At 40.4% G+C, this 24476-nt stretch overlaps 1 protein-coding gene and 1 long non-coding RNA gene across 3 annotated transcripts in view; both read right to left on the reverse strand.

The window, feature by feature from the left end:
• Positions 1 to 6063, reverse strand: part of LOC106634836 (uncharacterized) — a 136424-nt gene extending 130361 nt beyond the window's left edge. For both annotated transcript variants that reach the window (XR_008625531.2, XR_001338178.4), the window contains exon 1: positions 5926 to 6063. This is a non-coding gene — a long non-coding RNA (uncharacterized LOC106634836). The remainder of the gene's footprint in view (positions 1 to 5925) is intronic.
• An 8086-nt stretch (positions 6064 to 14149) lies between these two features.
• GMDS (GDP-mannose 4,6-dehydratase) overlaps positions 14150 to 24476 on the reverse strand; it is a 697044-nt gene continuing 686717 nt past the window's right edge. Inside the window, exon 10 of the mRNA XM_063605120.1 lies at positions 14150 to 24267. Coding sequence (XP_063461190.1) covers positions 24253 to 24267 — 15 coding nt within the window. The 3' untranslated portion in view covers positions 14150 to 24252. The remainder of the gene's footprint in view (positions 24268 to 24476) is intronic.

A 24476-nucleotide genomic window follows, 5' to 3' on the forward strand; every position in this document is an offset into this window, starting at 1 on the left:
AATTTTAAAAACTCATCATGTAAGTGAGACATTTCCAATAAAATTTCACTCTTTGAATTAACACAATTTTTTTAGCAACGTTTATAACATTTATGTTGTTTTCATAAGTTGCATGATAACAACCATTGTAATCATGACCCACAAAATACTTTAAATTCCTAAAGTCTTTTGGTCGCAGGAAATAAAGAACACTTTACAATTTCAATTCACATACATTTTTGGTTGCAGAAAAGGGTGATTAATAAATGTTTCAAGCGTAAGTATAGGATGAACCTTGTAACTGAAGGAAGCCAGTCTCAAAGGATAGCATACTGCATGATTCCATTTACATATAAATGCTTGGAGTGAGCAACTCCATAGAGACAGAAAGTGGATTAATGGTGACCTAGAACTGGGTGGGGTTGAGGGAGATGGAACAATTGCCGGGGTGATAGCTGAGGGGTGTAGGGCTTCTTTTGAAATAAAAATGTTCTAACATATATTGTGGTCACGATGTAAAAGTCTGTGAATATATTAAAAGCCATTCAATTGCACACTTTACTATGTGAATTGTACAATAGATAAATTATATCTTAATAAAGCTGTTAAAAATATACATTAGGCTGGGCACAGTGGCTCACACCTATAATCACAGCACTTTGGGAGGCTGAGATGGGAGGACTGTTTGAGACCAGGAGTTCGAGACCAGCGTGGGAAACACAGTGAGACCCTCTATCTCTACAAAAGAAATGAAAAAGCAATTAGCTGGGTGTGGTGGCACATGTCTGTAACCCCAGCTGGTCAGGAGGCTGAGGTGGGAGGATGGCTTAAGCCCAGGAGTTCAAAGCTGCAGTGAGCTATGATTGCACTACGTACTTCAGCTGGAGCAACAGAGTGAGACCCTGTCTAAAAATATATATATACATACACACACACACACACACACACACACATTACATTATGAAGGAATCCTAAGAAGAAAGTGAAATGGAACTTTATATGTTCAAGAGTAAAAAGACAAATTTTCAAAATTTTGAAAAATTTTCGAAAATTAAAGAGATTGTTCAAATATTTCAAAGTAAATGATGATGGATAGCATGTCATTATAGTGTTTAGGCTCCATGGATACTTTTCACAAAGTTACATGACATTTTTATCATAATGTCCCTATTGACAGTGCAGCGGTAGATTCGCCCCGTAGCTAACAAACCCCAATCTTCAGAGGCTTTCACTAGCACAGGCCACCTCCAAGGCCTAGAAATGGCTCTTCTGGGTCACATATTTTAGTAAAATGTGCAAGAGTAAGACCTTTCAACCTTAAGAATTAATACCTCTTTTTACACTGCCCTTTGTCTTTCTTCTCCCCATGTGTGGTGGCATTGCAGTGGCCATGGTGCTTTTGAAAGTCCACTAACTGAATTGGGATAAACAAGTTAGTTAGGGTTTCAGAGGATGTATTTACTGGTGCAGTAACTTCCACATATGATTATGTTATTGCTAGCCCCTCTAGTGTAAAAATGATTTCTAGAAATACTCCCTCTGCCCATGGTCCTGAGGACCAGAAGTCATGCTGTGATATTCATTTTCTGTGGTGACCAGCACCATGAATGTGTGGACAGTAGAGAAGAAATAAGGTTGGAAATGTACACAACCAGAAGCCAGTCTACATAAAAACATAATAGAGATGAATCAGGCAGATCTTCAATAGAAAGATCTCTTTCTTAGGTTTTGTCATGTTAGCTTTTTTTAAACTTCTAATGTTCTGTGATCCATTTCAACTATTTACACTTATCAGGAAAAGGTGAGATGTCAAGTTAAAAAGTGGGTGAAGGCGAGGTCAGGAGATTGAGATCATCCTGGCCAACATGGTGAAACGCTGTCTCTACTAAAAATACAAAAATTAGCCAGGAGTGGTGGCGCATGCCTGTAGTCCCAGCTACTTGGGAGGCTGAGGTAGGGGAATTGCTCAAACCCAGGAGGCAGAGGTTGCAGTGAGCCAAGATCCTGCCACTGCACTCTATCCTGGCAACAGAGTGAGACTCCGTCTCAGAAAAAAAAAAAAAAGTGGGTGAAGGGTACATTATTTTTCTAAATTTTTTCTAAATTGTCTTCAGGAGTATATGCAGAAAAAAATTTGAAGACCACTAAGTTATCTGACTTGGCTGGGCTTGAAGCACAGGAGGTCTCATTCACATCAGAAGGTGGGACCCTGTGCTCTGTAGCAAGAGGTGATCCAACAGTTGCTTGAACTCTGCTTTCAGAGTTGGGGTTATAGGAGTCAAGTGATAAGTGGAGTTTTGGCTCACGTGCTTCTCATGATGTACCTTGTAGGTCTATAAACTTATCCTGTAGCATTTCCTGGGTTTCTGAATGCAGAGCACTCTCTATGCAGAAACTCTATGAATGTATGCAGAAACACCCAGCTACAGAATCCCCACACTCATCCCTGGCCCACGAAGTGAGGACTATTTAGGTAAGAAGGAGCAAGTGGAAAACCCTGGAACCACTTCTTCCTATCAAGAGTTATCAAAAGCAACATCACATCCCTGAATGAACTGCCAAAGACTTGAAAGATGTAGAGATGGCCGGGCATGGTGGCTCATGCCTGTAATCCCAGCACTTTGGGAGGCCGAGGCGGGTGGATCATGAGATCAGGAGATCAAGACCATCCTGGCTAACACAGTGAAACCCTGTCTCTACTAAAAATACAAAAAATTAGCCGGGCTTGGTGGCGGGCACTTGTAGTTCCAGCTACTCGGGAGGCTGAGGAGGAGAATGGCATGAATCCAGGAGGCAGAGCTTGCAGTGAGCCAAGATCACGCCACTGCCCCCCAGCCTGGGCGACAGAGTAAGAATCTGTCTAAAAACAAAACAAAACAAACAAACAAACAAAAAAGATGTAGAGATGACATTTCCTATTATGGCCACTTAACTCCCCTGCTTCACCTATGTAGAACACATATGGCTGTTGGAGGATAATAAGGGTTCACTGTTAATTTAGTCAATAGATGGCTTCCATTGCAGCTTTTGTTCTAGACATAGTTTTATGACTGTAGCAAATCAACACAGCCCCCAGCACCCAATATGCAGCTATCAGTTTGGTAAATGTGTTGTCTCTTTCCCAATAAAACCACCAGAAGCAATATTCTTTTACCTGGTAGGGACAGCAATACACCTCCACAGTCTTACCCTGTGTCAGGACTGTGCCTTCTCTCCCAATTACATCTGCAGGGAACTGTGTTCATGTGACCATTCCAGAGGACACCACATTAGTAATATGATTCTTATTGCACCTAGTGAGCGGAAACAAGTACATTATGTGCCTACATGTGTGCCAAAGAGTGGAATGTTGTATCACAAGAATTCAAGAACCTGCTCTCTCAGCAGAATTGCTGTGCCCAGTGATCTGGTGAGCGATGGGATATCTCTCTGAATCTTGCACCCCCTACTGCTAATAAAGAGCTATAGCACTTGATACGACTCTGGATTGGGGAACCAATATGTACTGTGTGTGTGTGTGTGTGTGTGTGTGTGTGTGTGTGTATGTGGGTGTGTGTGCAGCTCTGACCCATATTCTGAATAACCCATTAGTCTGCCAGCTTTGAGAAAATCCCAGGGCAGGCCAGGCATGGTAGCTCATGCCTATAATCCCAGCACTTTGTGAGGGCCAAGGCAGTGGGATCGCTTGAACCCAGAAGTTCGAGACAAGCCTGGGCAAAAAAAACCATGACTCTGTCTCAAAAAAAATTTTTTTTAATTAGCTGGGTGCATGGTGGCATACACCTATAGTCCTAGCTTATCAGGATGCTGAGGCAAGAGGATTTCTTGAGCCCCAGGAGTTGAAGGCTGCAGTGAGGTATGGTTGCGCCACTGTGCCACTCCAGCCTGGGTGACAGAGAGAGACTGTCTTAAAAAACAAAAACAAAAATTTCAGGCCATGTGCAAGCAGCTTTACAACCGCTTGGATCTGTAACAGATCTAATAGTGCTGGAAGTGTCCATAGCCAATCAGGATACGATGGTGTCTTATTTTAAAATGTTAGGTCTTATTTTAAAAATGTAAGACTGAACATACCACTGTCAGAATATGCCACTGCAGAACCCCTCAAAGAAAATCACAGGCAAGGCTGTATGTCCAATCACAGAGTCGGTGGAAGACTACAGCATCTCAATACAAGAAAGACCACACAGAAATAGGACCTCTCAGGAAAAAAGACTTAGATCGCTCCACTAGATAAAGAGCACCAACCAGCAGAGGCGCCGGATATGGTGAAAGGAAATACATGCCAGGATAAAGCAAGGCTGCTCAACAGTCCAATCTCAGACTCACAAGCCTTGGAAAAATGAGGACTGTAACCGCATTGTTTTCCTTCTTTTCTCTATCCTAGTCAATTTATATTTGTCCTCCCCGTTTCCCTTAACATTTTATATTGGATGTGTTTTATATAAGATGTGACTTTATAATTAGGTCTACGGGTTATAAGATATCAAGGTAGGATTATGACTGAACTCGAATGAACACCAGGATAGAATCTAGAACATAGAACCTCCGTGAGAGCAGGATGCAGTGGCTCATGGCACTTCCCCCTTTTGGGAAGAAAGTGAGTTCCATGTTTTACTGCAGGGGGAATCATTGCCATTTGGAAGTGTACGTATGAGAAGAGAGGAGTGCATGGGAGTTGAGTAACCAGGCGGAGGACTGTGATGGGAACTGCGGATTGAGTCACCAGCAACCATGCTGACATCATCCTAGCATGCCTTCATGTATTGTAGGAGCTGGGACGCTGGAGTTTTTACTATATTTCCCCAACTCCCTTGCATCTAGGGTTCTACAGTGATTTAGATTCCACTATTCAGGAGAATTAGTGCGAGATTAGGAAGGCATGTTTCTAATATTCTGCTGACAAGCACCATTGTGAAGGTACCTGGTTTCGCTCTGAAAGCGGGAGGAGAGGTCTCAGTGTCTACTTACTGGCTTTGTGGAGTATTAAAAAGCACTGCCCAGGGAACCTATTTGCTGGTGTGGGTTATACCAGGGGTGTCACGGTTTTAGAGTTGGCAGCACTAGCAGTAGCTTTCGGCTTGGGGGAGTTTCTTGACTATATCAATTTGCCTGTCATGGTGGTTTCCGACCCGGGCAGGTGGCATGGTTCTGGAGCTAGCAGCTGTGGCCACCGTTTCCCTACGCCACTGGTGTCTGCTGAATTCGAGGAGGGGCATTAGATTCTTTAGTTCTTCAGGGTGGCTTTGGGTCGTGTTCTTAAAAGATCAGTCTGGAATCTGATCCTTCAGTCTTCCCAAAGAGTCTGTAAACCACTTCATATCCTGCCGCAAATCCCTTTCTGCTGAAACTAACTAGATTGAATTCCGTTCTCTGCAAGCCAGCCTGGGCGACAGACCGCAGAACCCTCTGCGCTGTTCCTCTCCCTGTGGATTCTTTTTTCCCAAACCAAGTCACTGCACGTGGATCTAGAATATATTATTTATTCTTCTCGGCCAAACCACAGGCTTTCCTTTTTACAAAATCAACTTGAGGTTTACCCTCTATGAAGCCGTTTCAAATGAGGTCAAACACGCTTCTCACTTCCTCTGCAACTGTGACCCAGACACTTTGGTAACGGCTTACTGGGGGCTCTAAGACCATTAATCGGTTTTAGAACCGGAGTCCCTGTGCCTCCCTTGGGAAGCACTTTTCACATAAAGTAAAAAGTTCTGTGACCTTAGCAGGGCAGACGAGGCCTTAAACACTGCAGTTTAAAGCTGGGCTGGCAAAAGACGTGGCCACTTATTCCTCTAGTCTTTCCAACTCTCTCTCTTCCGCTTCCTTCTCCCTCCCCTTCTCACGACGCCCGGCCATTGCCTCTGAAGCTGGATGGTGGCTGGGCACGCCCCGCCAGGACATTCGTTCAGGGGAGGACGCCCGAATCTGTCAGCAAAGCATCCCTACCTGCAGGAGGCCTGGAGCTCAGCGCAGCCCCCCACGCCTGCGCGGGTCCCCGAAACGCGGCTGCTCCGGCGCCGGGGGCGCACACCGCCCCCTGGAGGCGGGCCCTGGCCCTGAGCCCCGCGCTCCCGCCGGCGCCGACTCCACTCCGCGGCTGCGCACTTTCCACTTGGCGCCCAGCCCTGGCAGCTCAGGACACAAACACACACGCACCCACGGTTTACAAGAAAGACCTTTCAAAGGAAAACTAAATGAGGGGTGGTCGTTCTAATAAATATAACGTGCAATGGCTCAACCATGTGAGTAATCATTAGAAAATGCAGAAAATGTGTTTCTCTTTATCTGCCATTCCCGTTCCAATTCACTGCTTTTTAAAAACCCATTTATGCCCTTCTCAGAAGCCTCCTCCGTGAGCAATATCATCCAACTTCGACAGCAGCGTCAACCACTTTAGAAAATGAAAAGAGATAATAATTGGCAATTAACAACATCATCTACGTTTTAATACATTTTACAAAATTAAAATAAAAATGCAAGGCAGCCGGGCGCGGTGGCTCATGCCTGTAGTCCCAGAACTTTGGGAGGCTGAGGCGGGCGGATCGCCTGGGGTTAGGAGTTCGAGACCAGCCTGACCAGCGTGGAGAAACCCCGTCTCTACTAAAAATACAAAATTGGCCGCGTGTGGTGGCGCATGCCTGTAATCCCAGCTACTCGGGAGGCTGAGGCAAGAGAATCGCTTGAACCAGGGAGGCGGAGGTTGCAGTGAGCTGAGATAGTGCCATTGCACTCCAGCCTGGGCAACAGGAGTGAAAAAGTCCGTCTCAAAAAAAAAAAAAAAAAATGCAAGGCAAACTAGTTGGTCAATTGTCATTTGTGTCATTTGTGTCTATGTGTCATTTCCAAAACTCAATATTCTTTGAATAATAAAACCAACGCTTTCTCTAACAACTTGTGTGACATGTCCCCGAATCAGCATTTAAGATTTCGAACTAAAACATAATCCGAAGAGATTCCTTAATGGGAAGGTTGGCAAACTTGCCAAGGACATAGACCTGTTCCTGTTCTTACTTCAGCTGGGCTTTCTTTTAATGAGTGGATTGCATTATACACTTTTTTGTTATGTTTTGCATTCACATATGCATAAAATGCTTGTTTCACTAGGAATCAACCAGATATTAAAAGAACGTAAACATATTCTGGCCATAAATGATAAAAGCTGCATTTGTAGACATGCTCAGCATATGTATTATTGGCCACTGGATCAATGTTGAGAATTCCCAAAAGAAGTCCTCACCTACATGGCAAAGCTGATGGAGCCTACAAACCGGGAACATCGTAAATATTAACCATCCTGAAGTATATTCTCTCTTACAAGATGTTGGAAAAACAAACGATGGGCATCTAGAATGACAATAGCTTCCTACTCCTCCTGCAGTTGTATCTTTTTTTAAAGAAAGACAAATGCTGAGAACCGTTGCAAAGGCAAACAAAATTGTATGCGAAGGTCACATTCAGCCAGAAGAGGTGCTCCCAATTACGTTTACTTAAAGGGAGAGGTCCAGACACATTTTTGGTATCCTCCTTTAAAAAATGTTGCAGTCCTTAAAATTTGGTAAGCTTCTGTGACTAAAAGTATCTTCACTGCTACCTAAAATATGTACATATGTGCATGTTTAAAATCCCTTCTTTTCATCATTTTCAGAGACACTATTTCAATTTCCTGCCCTGAAACATGTGGAATTTCATTTTAAACAAAAGTCTCCTTTCAGGGACTTGCAGGCTTGGTGTGGCTGATTGGTGCTGGAGGCCGCTCAGGACCCAGTTTCTCACCTCGCCACACATGACCTCAGACATAGCAAGTGCCGTGCAGAGTGAGCTCTTGCTCTTCAACTCAGGTGATAGCCAGAAGCCTGGGCCGAGTCTTCCACATTCTCTATAGCTGCTGCATGGTGCCTGTATTATCTTTTGTTTGTTTGTTTGTTTTTGGAGGCAGGGTCTCACTCTGTTGCCCAGGCCGGAGTGCAGTGGCATCAATCCTAGCTCACTGCAGCTTCAACCTCCTGATCTCAAGCTATCCTCTTGCCTTGGCCTCCCAAAGTCCTGGAATTACAGGCATGAGCCACCATACCCAGCCCATATTATCGTTATAATACACACAGGGATCCCAGGAATGAACAAGAGCTAGTACATGTAGAGCATATTCTATGTGCCAGGAATGTATTATTACATGGAATCTCTCACAGCTTTGTGGAAGGTAGGGACTGAAATTGCCTCCATTTTCCACCTGAGTACACTGAGGCTTATAGATGATAGTTACTGGGCCCGAGGTAAAGGAGCCCAGGGGTCCAACCCGGCACCATTATGCGTAGCATTATATTGTTTTCTTTTAATAACTGCCTTTAATTAATTAATCAGGCACATTATTCTTCCCTTAGACCTGTATGTAATCGACAGTCAGTAAATGAGAAATAAGAATGATGGTTGCAAAGCCAAATAACACCAATGTGCTCAGATAAAAGAGTTTTTAAAATTTAGTTCATACTGAAGACCTTTCTACAGTGAGTTATTCCCAGAGTTTTACAATTAACTTATCAATTGAGACTATAGGCCAGGTGCGGTGGCTCACCTGTAATCCCAGCACTTTGGGAGGCAGAGGTGGGCAGAGCACTTGAGGTCAGGAGTTCGAGACCAGCTTGGCCAACATGGGAAACCCTGTATCTACTAAAAATACAAAAATTAGCCAGGCGTGATGGTGCACGCCCGTAATCCCAGCTACTCAGGAGGCTGAGGCAGGAGAATTGCTTGAACCCAGGAGGCAGAGGTTGCAATGAGCCAAGATCACACCACTGCACTCCAGCCTGAGCAACAGAGCAAGACTCTGTCTCAAAAACAACAACAAAAAAAATTAAAATTAAAATTAATGAATATAAAAAATAAATTTAGACTATATTTCAACTTAACTCATAATGAAACATTTCAGCATTTATTTATGTCAGGTTAAATTAAGTCTAAATGGATCATGAAGTCTTTATGCTTCCCCTGAAAATGAAAAACGAGGGCTACATAATTTTTACATGTGAAAGATTTAAGCTTTACAATGCCATATAACAAAAAGATTTCCCATTCCAAGACAGTGTTCCCAAGGAAATTAAGCTTTCTTTTCTCCACCGTGATAGTTTACTCAAACAAACAAACAAACAAATAAACTAAACTTTGAAAGAATAATAAGTTTAAGAGACTGGGAGAATGAATGAGTTCAGGCTTTTATGTAACTGACATTCCACCAAGGGGGTTCAGGCAGCGTCAAGACAGTTAGACTAGGTAGTCTTTATTGCCTCTGTTTGGGTGGTTTGGATCTGTGTTCCCGCCCAAATCTCATGTTGAAATGTAATCCTCATTGTTGGAGGTGGGGCCTGAATCATGGGAGAGGATGTCTCATGCGTGGTTTAGCACCATCCCTTTGGTGCTATTCTCATGATGGTGAGTGAGTTCTCTCAAGATCTGGTCGTTTAAAAGTGCGTGTGGCACCTCCCCGCCCCCTGCTCCTGCTCCTACCATGTGAGACATCTGCTCCCTCTTTACCTTCTACCATGACTGGAAGCTTCCTGAGGCCTCCCCAGAAGCAGATACCTGTGTATCTTCCTCTGCAGCCTGCAGAACCATGAGCCAATTAAACATCTTTTCTTTATTCATAGCAATGCAAGAACAGCCTGATATACCTCTCCAATTTTTCTAGCTTTTTATTGACAATATATATATATATTTGAGATAGAGTCTTGCTTTTTTGCCCAGGCTGAAGTGCAGTGATGTGATTTTGGCTCACCACAACCTCCACCTCCCAGGTTCAAGGAGTTCTTCTTCCTCTGCCTCCCTAGTAGCTGGAATTACAGATGCAAGCCACCACACCCAGCTAATTTTTGTATTTGTAGTAGAGATGGGGTTTCACCATGTTGCTCAGGCTGGTTTCAAACTCCTGACCTCAGGTGATCCGCCCACCTGGGCCTCCCAAAGTGCTGGGATTACAGGTGTGAGCCACCATGCCCAGCTGAAAAATATATAAAAAGTAGAGAGAATATTATAATAATTCCTCCCATAGCCTTCACATAATTCAACAGTTATCAATACATTGTCATGTATTATTTATATATACGTTTATCTAATTCCTCCCTCCCTCAGTTACCTTGAAGTAAAACAAGATATATCATTTCATGCAAAATATTTCAGTAGGTATTTCTAAAATATAATGACTCTTTAAAAAAAGCACAACTATATTATAATTATCACACCTAAAACAAAGTAACAGCAATTTATTAACATCATCAAATTTCCTGTCAGTGTTTAAATCAATCATTTCATCATTTCTTTTTATGGTCTGTTCAAATCAGGCCAAAAGCCCATGCATAATAGTTGGCTTATATGTTTCTTAGCACATTTTAAACCTATAGTTTCTCTCTCTTTCTTTTTCCTTGTAATGCATTTGTTGAAGAAATCAGGTCATTTGTCCTACAGTGTTTTCTATGATCTGAATTTCCTGATTGCATGCTGATGATTTCATTGAAAAGTCCCCTGTACTTTGTGTAAGCTGATAATTGTATCTAGGTCCTTCATAAGATTCACTGTAACCTCTTCTGAGGTTGTTCAGCTTTATGATTTTCTCTTCCCCTTGAAAAGGTGTCTCAGTTATGCCATTTCTAACTACTATGAATAAGGATGTCTTTTTTCTGTGCAATTTCTTAGTAGGGAGGATACACAAAGTCTTGCATGGTCTAACGGAAAGAGCACAAAATTTACAGCCTAACAGATTTCTGTGGAAGACCCACTGCCTGTGAACTATGTGATCTTGGGCAAGCTATTTATACCATAATTATATCATTTATTAAATAGGAACAATAATGACTGACTTATGAAGTTATTGTAAAGAGTGGCAAGAGAAGCACATATAAAGCATCAATCACATCATACTTTTTATATGAAGTACAGAAATCTATTTCTTACAATTCTGGAGGCTGGAAAGTCCTAAGTCATGAGGCTTGCTTCTGGCAAGGGGCTTCTTGCTGTGTTGTCCCATGGTGTGGAAGATGGAAGGGAAAGAGAGTGCATGTGTGCATGAGAAAGATAGGGGAGAAAGAAATGAAAATATGAAACTTTTCATTCATTTAAGCATGAAATAGTGATGGGCATAGAACTAAAACATCACTAGGGCCCAATTATTAAACCTATTACTCACATGATGTTGACATTAATCCATTCACGAGTGCAGAACTCTCATGACCCAATCACCTCTTGAAGGTCCTGCTGTTGCATTGAAGATTTAGTTTCCAACACACGAACTTTGGGGAACACATTCAAACCACAGTACCTGCCATATCTTGCTGTAACTTAACCTAAGTTCTCAGTTCTGCATGTTCATGTGCATACATCATCTTTTTATCCACACAGTCATGCTCTTCCTGCACCCATATTGCTACTTTCCTTTCCTACACACAATTTGAGAACTATATTTTCAAAATCACCACAGATAGGAAGATTGTTTCCTGAAAACAGTCTTTTTTCAAATGACATCCCCAGAATTTGGACCATTTTTGACCCTAACAAGCCTGCCCCTGACTTGAATGACATGGCTTCTGAGTGCAGTGCTTGTCCTGGAAGCTGGTCTTGTCCTGGGAATAGCATGTCAGTAGGCAGAGCCTCAGGTGGGCAGGATGGCAAGCTGTAAGACAGGAGGCAGGAGAGGGCGTGGGGCAGGCATGGGATGGGGTTCAGGCATGAGCAGCTCAAGAGCCAGGGCAGATGGAGTCAAGGCAGAAAGGGCTTGCTGGAAATTGGGAGCCAGGCATTGAATGAAAAGTCAGGGCTGAGGGTTTTTGTAGCTGGGTTGAATCCAGAAGGCGAGGGCCTGGAACCAAGGCAGCTAAGCTCAATGCTGTATTGAGAGCCTAGGCAATGTAATATCTCAGGACCCAGGAGAGAGACCTTCTGGGGACCTTGCATGAGACTGTAAAGCCAGACTGTCTGGGTTTAAATCTTGGCTCTGCCCCTTACAGCTGAGTATCTGGGAGCAAATTATTTCACTTCTCTGTGCCTCAGTTTCCCCATCTGTAAATTGGATGACTATAATAGTACCTTCCTCAGGGGGCTGTTTAAGTGAGTCAAAACAGGTAAAGTTCTTAGAAGTGGTAGTTGGCCCATAGTGCCATCAGATTCAGCTATTTTCTTTTAGAAGTTAACCATTAGCCACTTTGCATATGGAGGATTCTTCTCCAAGGGTATGTCACAGGCCCTGAGCAGCCTCTGATGCTGCTGAAAGGGGAGCTTATCTTATCTCCAACCCAGGGGAGTCTTGGCCTTGGTTAGCAAGATAAATTTTTAGTAATGTGTGTTATTATTCTACCATTATGGAGATATCAACAATGGCTCTGTTCTCTTCCTGGGATGTTCCTCTCCAACCTGTCCTCCTAACTCCATGCGGCTTTTCAACATTTCAGTCAACCATTACCTCTTCCAAGAGGTCCTCCCAAGCCCCCAGGCTGAGCTGCCAGCAGCTGCCCTGTCTTTTGTGTTATCAGCATTTATCAAACCACTCTTAGTTTGCTTGTTTCTCTTCCTCACTAAAATGTGAGCTATTATACTCACAGATAATGCCTCTGTGTTTTTTATTTAAATGTTGTTTTCATGTTAAAATATTTCATGCAGAAAAAAATATATAACTGACACTTAATACCCACCACCAAAATTAAGCAAAAATTGATAGTTTGTCTGTTTGGCTTCATCTTTCTTCTTAAAAAAAAGTAATGTTACCGACCAGATAAAGCCTCACCCCCATACTTCCCTCATGCTTTCCTTTTCAGAGGAAATGCCCATCTTACAGCATGTTTTTGTAATTTTATTTCACACATACAAATTCCTGATCAAGATATACTATTGCAGGTATTGGATCTTTAAGGTCTATGTAAATGGTATCAGGCTGGGTGGATACTTTAGCTACTTTCTTTTTTTTAGAACTGATGTTTTTGAGATTTATTCATGGTATAATATGTACCTTTTTTCATAATTTTAACAGCTGTATTATATTCCCTTCTGTGAATAAGTTACCATTTATTTAGCCATTTTCCTACTCAGGGAAAGTTGAATTGGTTCCTTTTGCTGCTTCAAACAGTGCTCCAACGGACAACTGTGAGCATCCATCTTTGTGCACACATGTCTGTGAGCTAATACTTGTCAGTGTTTCTCTGGGGGAAGAGATGACTCCACATTGCTTACTCCCAACACAGTGCCTGAAATAGCAAATGACCAGTCAATGTTTGTTGAAGGAAGAAATGAAAATATGAAACTTTTCATTCATTTAAGCATGAAATACTGATGGGCATAAAACTAAAACATCGCTAGGGCCCAATTATTAAAGATATAATTATAGCTATGCAGGAGCATTTACAAATGTGAATGGGCTGCTATTTCTTGGCTTAAGCCACAGAAATTCCTGTTCAAATGAATTATGGGGGAAATGAAGATATAATGCCAGAGAAAAGCGGTCACTCCCTGGGTTGACTTTAGCTATGTATCCAGTTCAGTTCTGAAGACAGAGCTTCAATTGTTATTGCAGATGAAACTGAAGGGCCAAGTCAACCACAGGGCTCTGATTTATGGCACTATGAGTTGCAAAGGGATCTAATACCTTGCATTACAATGAGGCCTTATTCGCTTTCATGCGAATGATCAGGGACTGGATCACACATAAACAGACACACTTTGCCTTAAGAGGCTACTTGGGGCATATGATGCCACATGTTGGAACAACATTGAGATCACTGAGCTGCTTAAGCTAAACATTATTCAGCTTCTGATGCTGCTTTAGAAACTAAATTATAAAACCTCATACCTTTGTTGTTTTCCACCTTTCCCAGGTGAGAATCTCCCACATGCAAAGGTAGTGTCAAAAATCCATCCATCCCAAACCGTGGGAATACCTATGCTTTCCTTAACTAAATCATTAGCAATAGAGATGAGATTATACTTATACCAATTAGATCCACTCCATAAAGCTAAGTAGAGAATTAGCTTTCCCATAAGTCATATGAAAGCGAATACCACATGGGAAGGTAGATGCCTGAACTTTCCTCTTAAGAGGAAAGAAGCAAGGGATAAATCCTGAGAAGACAATCAACTGTGTCAACTATAGTCCACCCCTTTAGCTTCCTGATATCCGTACTCCTCTTGCTCATGCCTAACATGAAATGTACTCAATGAAACTCCAGTTCTCTGTGTAATGTACAGTCATCTTCATCAAGTGGTTTCTCATGTTCAAACAACACACGAAACCCAAGAGAGTTGTAATTAAAAATCAAAAAATTTGAGTATAATATAGGAGATCAGGAAAGGGCAGCATTTCTGCTGCAATTTGAAAAGCTAAATTGGAATGATCATGTTTCTAAAGGCACTGGAGAGACGCAAAAGCAACAATAATTAGATGAACTAAATTTCAAATAAGAAAGAAGTCCTTTCAAGGTAATCCAAGGATCACTGGCCATTTTTTTTTTTCCTGGGAGCATTTGCCAACTCTGACCCCAAAAAGAGGTGCTAGGCTCAGGTAAGGAGATGCCATCAGAGCTTTTGGCAGTTGCATCAAACCAGCCCAAAGAATTGGAAGCGAGAGAGGGCCAAATGCAAAGCTGGCTTTCCTCATTAGTCATTGGCTGAATGCAGGGGTGGTGTAGAAGACTGCGGAGTTTGGCCAGAAAGACAGAGTAAAATCTTCCACAGTCTCACAGTGCTGTGAAGATAATGTCCTGCTAGAGAGAAGGAGCCTAGAACAAGGAAACAACAGGTCTTCATTACAACATGTTTGTCAGATTTTGAAGCTACATCTAGCAGCAGAGGGTAAAAAACTAAGCTAAAACCTTGGAATGACAAAACGTCTAAGGCTGAAGAGAGAAAGAATAGCTAGGCTCAATTCAAAGCCTAAAAGGACCACAGCCAAGGAATAGGGATTAACCAGAGCTGAACCAAGTTTTACTAAAACTGCAACCTAGTCCCAGCCCAGCTCAGATCCCCTTTTCATTTAGGTAATCATAGGATGCTACACAGAAGAAAATGAAGACTGGCCAGGTGCGGTGGCTCATGCCTGTAATCCCAGCACTTTGGGAGGCCGAGGCAGGTGGATCACGAAGTCAGGAGATCGAGACCATCCTGGCTAACACGGTGAAACCCTGTCTCTACTAAAAATACAAAAAAAAAAAAAAAAAATTAGCCGGGCGTGGTGGCGGGCACCTATAGTCCCAGCTACTAGGAGGCTGAGGCAGGAGAATGGCATGAACCCGGGAGGTGGAGCTTGCAGTGAGCCAAGATCATGCCACTGCACTCCAGCCTGGGCGACAGAGTGAGACTCTATCTCAAAAGAAAAAAGAAAAAGAAAAAAAGAAAAGAAAAGAAAAAGAAAAGAAAATGAAGATCATTCCTGATTTTAAAAAATCATATGGAGCTGGTGTAGTTATTTTGTGTGTAAGCATACAACAACAAAGAGACAGGAAGGTATGATCAAAAATCAAGACAAAAATGAACAATAGAGGCAAACTTACCAAAAATCCAGGGTTTGGAATTAGAAGGGAAGGATATTCAAATACATAACATTATATTAAAGAAAGTAGAGGAAAAGATGAACAGAAATCAACAGAAAGTAGAGGAAAAGATGAATGGAAATCAACAGAGAATTGGAATCTATACAAAACAATCAAGTCAACATGATAAAACTGAAAAACTATCTGAAATTAAGAATCTTAATTTCTTAATTTCAGGTGGGTATCATAAAAGGCTGGAAACAAAAGAAGTCAAGTTAGAGACAAATAGAAAATATATACACTGAAGCACAGAGAAGAAAAAGAAGGCATGTTGAGGACATAATTTTAAAACACAATATATACGTAACCAAAGTCCTAGAAGAGGAAGAGCAAGAGACCAGAGAAGAAGCAATACATGGGGCAGAAGATATAATGGCCAAGAATATTCCAAAATTTATGAGAAGACATCAATGCACAGATTTTAAAATCTCAGAAACCCAAAGCAGGATAAATCAAAGGAAACACGCCTACCATCCTATAGTCAAACTACTGAAAAACCTGAGAAAAGTGACAGTCAGAGGAAGAGAAGACACATTACCTTCAAAGGAGCAGCAATAAAACTGATGGCTGACTTTTCAACAGAAACTGGAAACCAAAAGACAATAGAATGACATCTTTACAGTGCTGAAGGAAACGGCCAACCTTGAATTTTATACCCAGTAAAAATGTTATTTGCAAATTAAGGTGAAATATGGTTGGACATGATGGCTCATTCCTTGTAATCTGAGCACTTTGAGAGGCTGAGGCAGGAGGATTGCTTGAGGCTAGGAGTTTGAGACCAGCCTGGGCAATACTCCATCTCTCCAAAAATAGAACATAAACTTAGCAGGGCATGGTGGCGTGTGCCTGTAGTCCCAACTACTCAAGAGGCTGAGGTGGAAGATCACTTGAGTCCTGGAGTTCAAGGTTACAGTGAGCTATGATCCCACCACTGCACTGCAGCCTGGGTGACATGAGCAAGACCCTGACTGAGGAAAAAAAAAAAAGAAAAGAAAAGAAAGAAAATAAATTAAAAGTGAAATAAAGACAGTTTGCTGAAAAACAAAAGCTGAGAGAATTTATCATCAGCACACTGGCACTATAAAAAATGCTAAAGGAAGTTCTTGGGTTGAAGAAAAATTGTCACAGACAGAAACATAAAACTGCAGCAGAGAATTGAAGAGCACTGGAAAGGAGAAGAACCATCTGCTCAAGGCCAGCTTTGAGAATGGATCCTGGTGCATAAGGCATAAGCTCTGTAATAAGTTTTGAATTCAGGAAGTGTGGGTCCTTCAATTTTGTTTTTCTTTTTCAAGAACGCTTTGGTTATCCTGGATCCTTTGAATTTCCATATGAATTTGAGAACCAGTTTGTCAATTTCTACAAACAAGTCAGCTGGGATTAGGATACAATCACTTTGCGTTGGTAGGTCAGTTTGGGAGGAGGTATTACCATTTTAAAATATTGAATCTTCTGATCCATAAACACAGGACGTCATTCCATTTATTCAGGTCTTTTTCAACAACATTTTGTAGTTTCAATATATGTATTTTATTTCTTTTGTAAGTTTATTCCTAAGCATTTCATTCTTTTGCAGCTATTTAGATTTCAGAAAGTGTGAGTCCTGGCCTGGCTCTGTGGCTCACACCTGTAATCCCAGCACTTTGGGAGGCCGAGACGAGTGCATCACCTGAGGTCAGGAGTTTGAGACCAGCCTGGCCAACATTTCTACTAAAAATACAAAAAATTTCTACTAAAAATATACAAAATTAGCCAGGCACAATGGCTTACACCTGTAATCCCAGCACTTTGAGAAGCCAAGGCAGGCAGATCACCTGAGGTCAGGAGTTCGAGACCAGCCTGACCAACATGGAGAAACCCCATCTCTACTAAAAATACAAAATTAGCTGGACATGGTGGCACAGGCCTGTAATCCCAGCTGCTCGGAAGGCTGAGGCAGGAGAATCACTTGAACCCGGGAAGCAGAGGTTGCGGTGAGTCGGGATAGTGCCATTCCAACCTGGGCGACAAGAGCAAGACTCCATCTCAAAAGAAAAAAGAAAAGAAAGTGTGAATCCTTCTAGTTTGTTCTTCTTTGTAACTGGAATTGTTTCTTTTCTTGCTCCTTATTTTTATGTACCAGTTGTATGTTTTCAGATTTGAGATTACCATAGACTTGCAAATAATATCTTATAATCCATTATTTTAAACTGATGACAACACCGATTGCATAAACAAACAAGTAAAAAGAAAACTAATAAAAACTCTATACTTCAACTTTGTCTCCCTACTTTTTACCTTTTTCTTTTTGTGAGACAGTATCTCACTCTGTTGCCCTGGCTGGAGTGCAGACAATCACGGCTCACTGCAGCTTTGACTTCCTGGGCTCAAGTGATTCTCGCACCTCAGCCTCCTGAGTAGCTGAGACTACAGGCACACATCACCACACCCAGCTAAATTTTTTTATAATTTTTTGTAGAAACAGAGTTTCACCATGTTGCCCAGGCTGGTCTTGAACTCCTGGGCTCAAGCGATTTGCCTGCTTTGGCCTCCCAAAGTGCTGTGATTATAGATGTAAGCCACTACACCCAGACTTTTTAACTTTTTGTTGTTTTTATTTATATCTTATTGCACTATGTCTTGAAAAGTTGATGTAGTTATTTTTTCTGATCAGTTTATCTTATCATCTTTCTACTTAAAATATGAGTAATTTACACACCACAATTACAGTTTTATAATATTCTGTGTTTTTCTGCGTGCTATTACTAGTGAGTTCTGTACCTTCAGATCACATCTTATTGCTCATTAATGTTATTTTCTTTCAGATTAAAGAACTCCCTTTGGCATTATTTATAGGACAGATCTGGTATTCAGATCCCTCTGCTTTTGTTTGTCTGGGAAAGCCTTTACTTCTCCTTCGTGTCTGAAAGATATTTTCACTGGATATACTAATCTAGGGTAAAAGTTTTTTTCCTTAGGCACTTTAAATATGTTATGTCACTCTCTCCTGGCCTGTAAGGTTTTCAGTGAAAAGTCTGCTGCCAGATGTATTGGAGCTCCATTGTATGTTGTTTGTTTCTTATCTCTTGCTGCTTTTTGGAAACTTTCTTTATCCTTTACCTTCATGATTGAATTATTAGATGCCTTGAGGTCGTCTTCTTCGGGTTAAATCTGCTAGGTGGTCTAGAACCTTCTTTTACTTGGATATTAATATCTTTCTCTAGGTTTGGAAAGGTCTCCGTTATTATCACTTTGAATAAACTTTCTGCTCCTGTCTCTCTACCACCTCTTCAAGGCCAACAACACTTGGATTTGCCCTTTTAAGGCTATTTTCTATTTTTTTTTCCTTTCTTTTATGATGTCTTTGTTTGGTTTTGGTATCTGGGTAATACTGACCTCAAAGAATACCTTGGTAACTGTTCCCTCCTATTCTTTTTCTTTAAAAAAATAATAATTTGTATTAACTCTATTTTAAATGTTTGGAGAATTAAAAAGTGAAGGCTTTTGGGCCTAGGCCATTTTCGTGGGAAGTTTTCAAACTGCTAATTCAACCTCTTCATTTTCACAGGTCTATTTAGGTTATCTATTTCTTCTTGATTCAGTTTTAGTAGTTTGAGTTTCCTAGAAACATGTTCATTTCGTCTAAGTTGTTTGAATTTATTAGCATATAAATGTTTATAGTATTCCCTTATAATCCTTCTTCTGTCTGTGAGGTCAATAGAATTGTCATCTTTTTTATTCCTGATGTTAGTAATTTGAGTCTTCTTTTTCTTGGTCAGTCTAGCTAATTGTCAATTTTGATGATCTTTTCACAGAAACAACTTTTGGTTTTGTTCACTTTCTCTATTGTTTTTCTTCTGCTTCGTTAATAGCCGACCTAATCTCTATTACTTTCTTCCTTTTGCTTGTTTTAGATTGAATTTACTCTCCTTTTTTCAGTGTCTTAAGGTGGAAAACTAGGCTAGTGATTTAAAATCTTTCTTCTTTTTTAACAGAGGTATTAACAGCTATTGAATACCCTCTAGACACTGCGTTAGCTGCATCCCGTAAGTTTCAACATCCTATATCTTCATTTTCACTCGCCTCTAAGGGTTTTGTAATTTCCCCTGTGATTTCTTTATTGATGTATTGGTTACATAGGGAGGTGTTTTTTAATTTCCACATATTTGTAAATTTCCCAAACTTTCTGTTATTGAGTTCTAGTTTCATTCTATTGTAGTCAGAGAACATACTTTATAGGATTTTAGTTTTTTAAAAAAATTTCTTGAGGCTTGTTTTACTGCCTGGCATATGGTCACTTATGGCAAATGTTCCATGTGCATTCGAGAACAATGTGTATCTTGCTGTTGGGTGAAATGTGTATTTCAAAGACCTAGTTGATTTATGGTGTTGCTCAAGTCTTCTACTTCCTTGCTTCTTCTACTTCCTTCTGCTTTGTTGTTCTAGCCATTACTGAAAGTGGGATATTGAAGTCTCCAACTATTATTGTTGAATTGTCTATTTTTCCTTTCATTTCTGTTTTTGCTTCACGTTTTTAGGAGGCTCTATTTTAGGTACATATGTGTTTATAATTATTACATTTTTCTGATAAATTTGATCAATTTAAATGTTTGTATTTGCCTTTAGTAACATTTTTTGTTTTACAGTGTCTGATATTAGCAGAGCTGCCACTTCTTTCTTATGGTTACTGTTTGCATGATAAATGTTTTTTCATCCTTTTACTTTTTACCTATTTGTATTGTTAGTTCTAAAGTGTGTCTCCTACACAAAGCTTATAGTTAGGTTTTTTTTTTTATTCAGTCTGAAAATATCAACCTTTTCATTGGATTGTTTAATCCATTTACATTTAATGTTATTTTTTAAAGTTGGACAAATGGGTGCAGCACACCAACATGGCGCATGTATACATATGTAACAAACCTGCACGTGGTGCACATGTACCCTAGAACTTAAAGTATAATTTAAAAAATAAATAAATAAAGTTGGACTTATGTCTGTCATTTTGCTCTTTGTTTTCTACATATCACATATCTCATGTTTTTTTTGTTCATCTGTTTCTCCTTTACTGCTTCTTTTGCATTAAGTAAATATTTTCTTGTGTAATATTTTAATTGCTTTAATAATTTTTCACTGTATTTCTGAGTTATTTTCTTAGTGGCTTTTATATGGTTTATCATATACACCTTAACTGAGAATCTACTTCAGATTTATAGTAACTTAATTTCAATAAGATATAGAAGTGTTGCTTCTACATAGCTCTATACCTTTCCATCCTTTTTTATGCTATTATATATATAACAATAATAGCACATATACATATATATATATATAACAAACCCAATGGTACAGTTACACTTATTGCATTACATAATTTTATGTCTTTTAAAGAAGAGAAGAAAGGAGAACAAGTTTATAATTATGAAGTTTGTTACATTAACCTTATTATTTACCATTTATAGCTCTCTTCATTTGTTCCTGTACATTCCAATTGCCATCTGGTGTTATTGTCTTACACAAATACAGCTTTGTTCACATTCACTTCCTTGATACTGTTCTTGTCAAATATATTACATTTCTATATGTTTTGGCTCAACAATACAATTAAATACATATTGTTTTATACCACTGCTTTTCAAATAGGTTAAGAGAAGAAAGAATAAATATCCATTTATTTTATAATTACATCCACGTCTTTTATAATTACATGCTTACCTTTACTGATGCCCTTTGTTTTTTATGTAAACTCAAAATTCCATCTGGGGTCACTTGTCAACCTGAAAATTTTTCCCTTGAGTATTCTTGTGAGATAGGTCTTCCAGCAATAAAATCTTAGTTTTTGTTTATCTGGGAATATTTTTATTATACCCTCTTTTTTGAAGGATTGATTTTCTGGATATAAGATTCTTGGTTGGATATTTTCTTTTAGCACTTTGAATATGGAATCCCATTGCCTTCTAGATGCCACTATTTCTGATGAGAAGTCAACTGTTAATGTTTTGGAGGGTTAACATTTTTAATATGATGTGTCTGGGCATGGATTTGTTTGCATTAATCCTACTTGGAGTTTGTTGGGGCTCTTGGATATGTATATTAATTTTTTATCAAATGTGATACATTTCAGTCATTATTTATTCAAATATTTTTTCTGCTCTTTCCTCTCCCTCTTCTTCTTATATAATCATCACGTATATCTGTACACTTTATGGTGTCCCACATTTCTTTGAGGTTTTGTTCATTTTTCTTCATTTTTTATCTCTCTGTTTTTTATTTCACAATCTCTATTAATATATCTTCATGTTTGCTGATTCTTTTTTTCTGGCAGTTCAAACCTTCTGTTGAACTCCTCTAGTGAATTTTCTACTTTGGTTATTATACTTTTCAACTCCAGAATTTCCATTTGAATCTTTTTAATCATTTCTATCTCTTTACTGATATTCTCTATTTAATGAGACAGCATCATCATCTCTTACTTCCTTAAGCATGGTTGCCTTTAGTTTTTTGGATATATTTGTGATGGTTATCTTTGTTAAGTCTTGTGTTTGGGCCCTCTGACAGTTTGTGTTATCTGCTTTTACCTCCCATGTATGAGTTTCCCTGTCATGTTTATTTGTGTGCCTCATGATTTTTTGTTGAAAATTTGACATTTTAGATAATATACTATAGCCACTCAGAATACTGATTTTCCCTGAAGCCCCTGTCTCTGGAGATTGTTGTTCTTTGTTGTTTATCTGTTTAGTAATTTGACTGGCCCATTTGGGTGAAGTCCACTTTTCCTGCAGTGTAAAGGCACTGATGTTGCTCCTTAGAAAGCACAGCCTTGAGCACGTACATAGTCATCATGGGATAACAGTGGTTTTAGCAGGATTCTCTTTCACTGTTTGTTTACCTGATCTGTCTGTAAGCTGTCTATCTCTATGTCTCTTGATATCTCATCCAGCTATTAGACTCTACTAATTGCCTGTTGGTTGCTCTATTGTTTGTGATAGTGTCCTGGTGCATACATTGCTCCACGGTCTCAGTCAATCAAGTTCAAGCCCCTTTGCAAGGATAGTTTTTGAGCTAGCTTTGAGATTTTTTGTTTTTGTTTTTGAGCCTCAAGAAGGCCCTTCTTAGATGTCTCTTTCCATGGTTATTTTTTTATAATCTAGCTGATCCACAGTTTCACTTATTGCTCTCATGGAGCTTCCAGCCTCTTCTTCAATGCTTACCACCAGAATGTCTATTGTTTTTGAGAGCTCCCTTAGGCGTAAACTCCCCCCACATTCTGTTCTAAATAAAGTCAGCTCATTTACGGAAAGCTTCGGAGCTCTCTGTTCTTAAGGCCCACTTTCTGCCAGGCAAAAATCTCTCCCCACTGCTGAGCAACACCCCATCTTTATGAGCAGCATCCTGGGCAGGGAAAGTAGCCCCTCTGATCTTTTTGCCTTGCCTCTCCCAGCATGGAACTTCTACCCAATGAGTGAGCTGGGCAAAAGCTATTGGGGTCGCAGTATTCCTAGCCTGCCACATCTGGGGTAGAGCTTCCACTCTATGAAAAAGAGCTGAATGGAGGAAGGGAGCCCCTGACCTCAGCCACACTCACATGCAATTTAACTTATTCAACACAGAACTTGGGAAGATGTGAAATGCTGGTGGCCTGCCCCTTCTGAATAGGTACAGTAGCCCCTGACTGAGAGCTGGTGGGAGAGGAAGCCCCATGTCTTGAGCACACACACCTGGAGTGTGACTGCCATCATGATGAGCTGGTAGGGAAAGCAGGTTGCGGCTTAAATTCCACAGACCCTTGCTCTTCTTACAGAGATTTAATAGAGTTTCTTGAAAAAATTATTTGTTAATTCATTTAATGCTCTTAAGACAACATCCACAAGTTTTAAATGGTTGAGATTTAACAAAATAATTTTAATTAGCTATGGTTGTTTGGCTAAGGAACATGTCCACGGAGCTCCTCACACCACCATTCCAGAAGTGAGTACATCATATGTGCTTATTTAAGCAAAATCATGCTTAGGGGAGAATATTTAAGAAATTGTTAATGGAAGGATGGAGGGGGAGATAAAATTACTTTCATTTAAAACCAATCTGTATTGGAATATGTTTTTCCTTTTAAAAATAATAAAATAAGCAATTTCAAAGCTAGATCATAAAATATCACGCAGATGCTGCCTTGTCTGATGAAGACTTGCTGTAGGAATCCTCAGCTCTCTTGTGAGATGTCTGGCTATCCTGAGCCTGCCATACTATAAGGAAGCCTAAGCCACATGGAGAAACCCAGCTAAGCCAAGCCATCAAGTCATCTCAGCCCACATGCCAGCCCCAAACATTTAAATCGTCCCCAGCTGTTCAGCTAAGGACCAGACATTGTGCAACAGATACAAGCTGTCCTTGCCAAGTCCCAACCAAAATCTGACCCACAGAACCTGTCAGACAAAGAGAATGACTGTTTTAGGCCCTGCAGTTTGGGGTGGCTTATTACACAGCAAAAGATAACTGGAACTGGGGGTAACATTCAGAATGTGTTCCAGTGATAGTTCTGTTCTCAGATTTGCTTCCTTCTCTTATACCTCCTGATCAGCAGGTGGAAATTAAAAGAGCATTGTGAGATGCTGGAGAGATCCAGAACCACTTGCCATCAACGCTGGGGAATCCTAGCCGGTGAGCTCGCAGGAGTTAGAGCAGCTTTTTCAGTTAGAGCAGTTAGAGCCTCTGGCCAGGCCCCTCGATTCCGTACAGATGCCAGTTCCTACAGTTGTCGATGCTAAAAAGGAAGGGATACAATGAGTTAGGGGGCTGAAGTGTTGCACAAGGTAGAGTTTACTTGGTTGCATTCACCACAGTCCAGAGATCTGGTGCCTTCTCTTATTCAGGGTGGTCAGTACTAAAGCCAAATTATAATAGGGAAGTTGTTTGGTTAGCAAAGAATCAAAGGGAGGGGTATTCATAAAAATGCAAATATTGAACGGGGAT

Source organism: Pan paniscus, chromosome 5 (genome assembly GCF_029289425.2).
Source record: "Pan paniscus chromosome 5, NHGRI_mPanPan1-v2.0_pri, whole genome shotgun sequence".
NCBI lineage: Eukaryota > Metazoa > Chordata > Mammalia > Primates > Hominidae > Pan > Pan paniscus.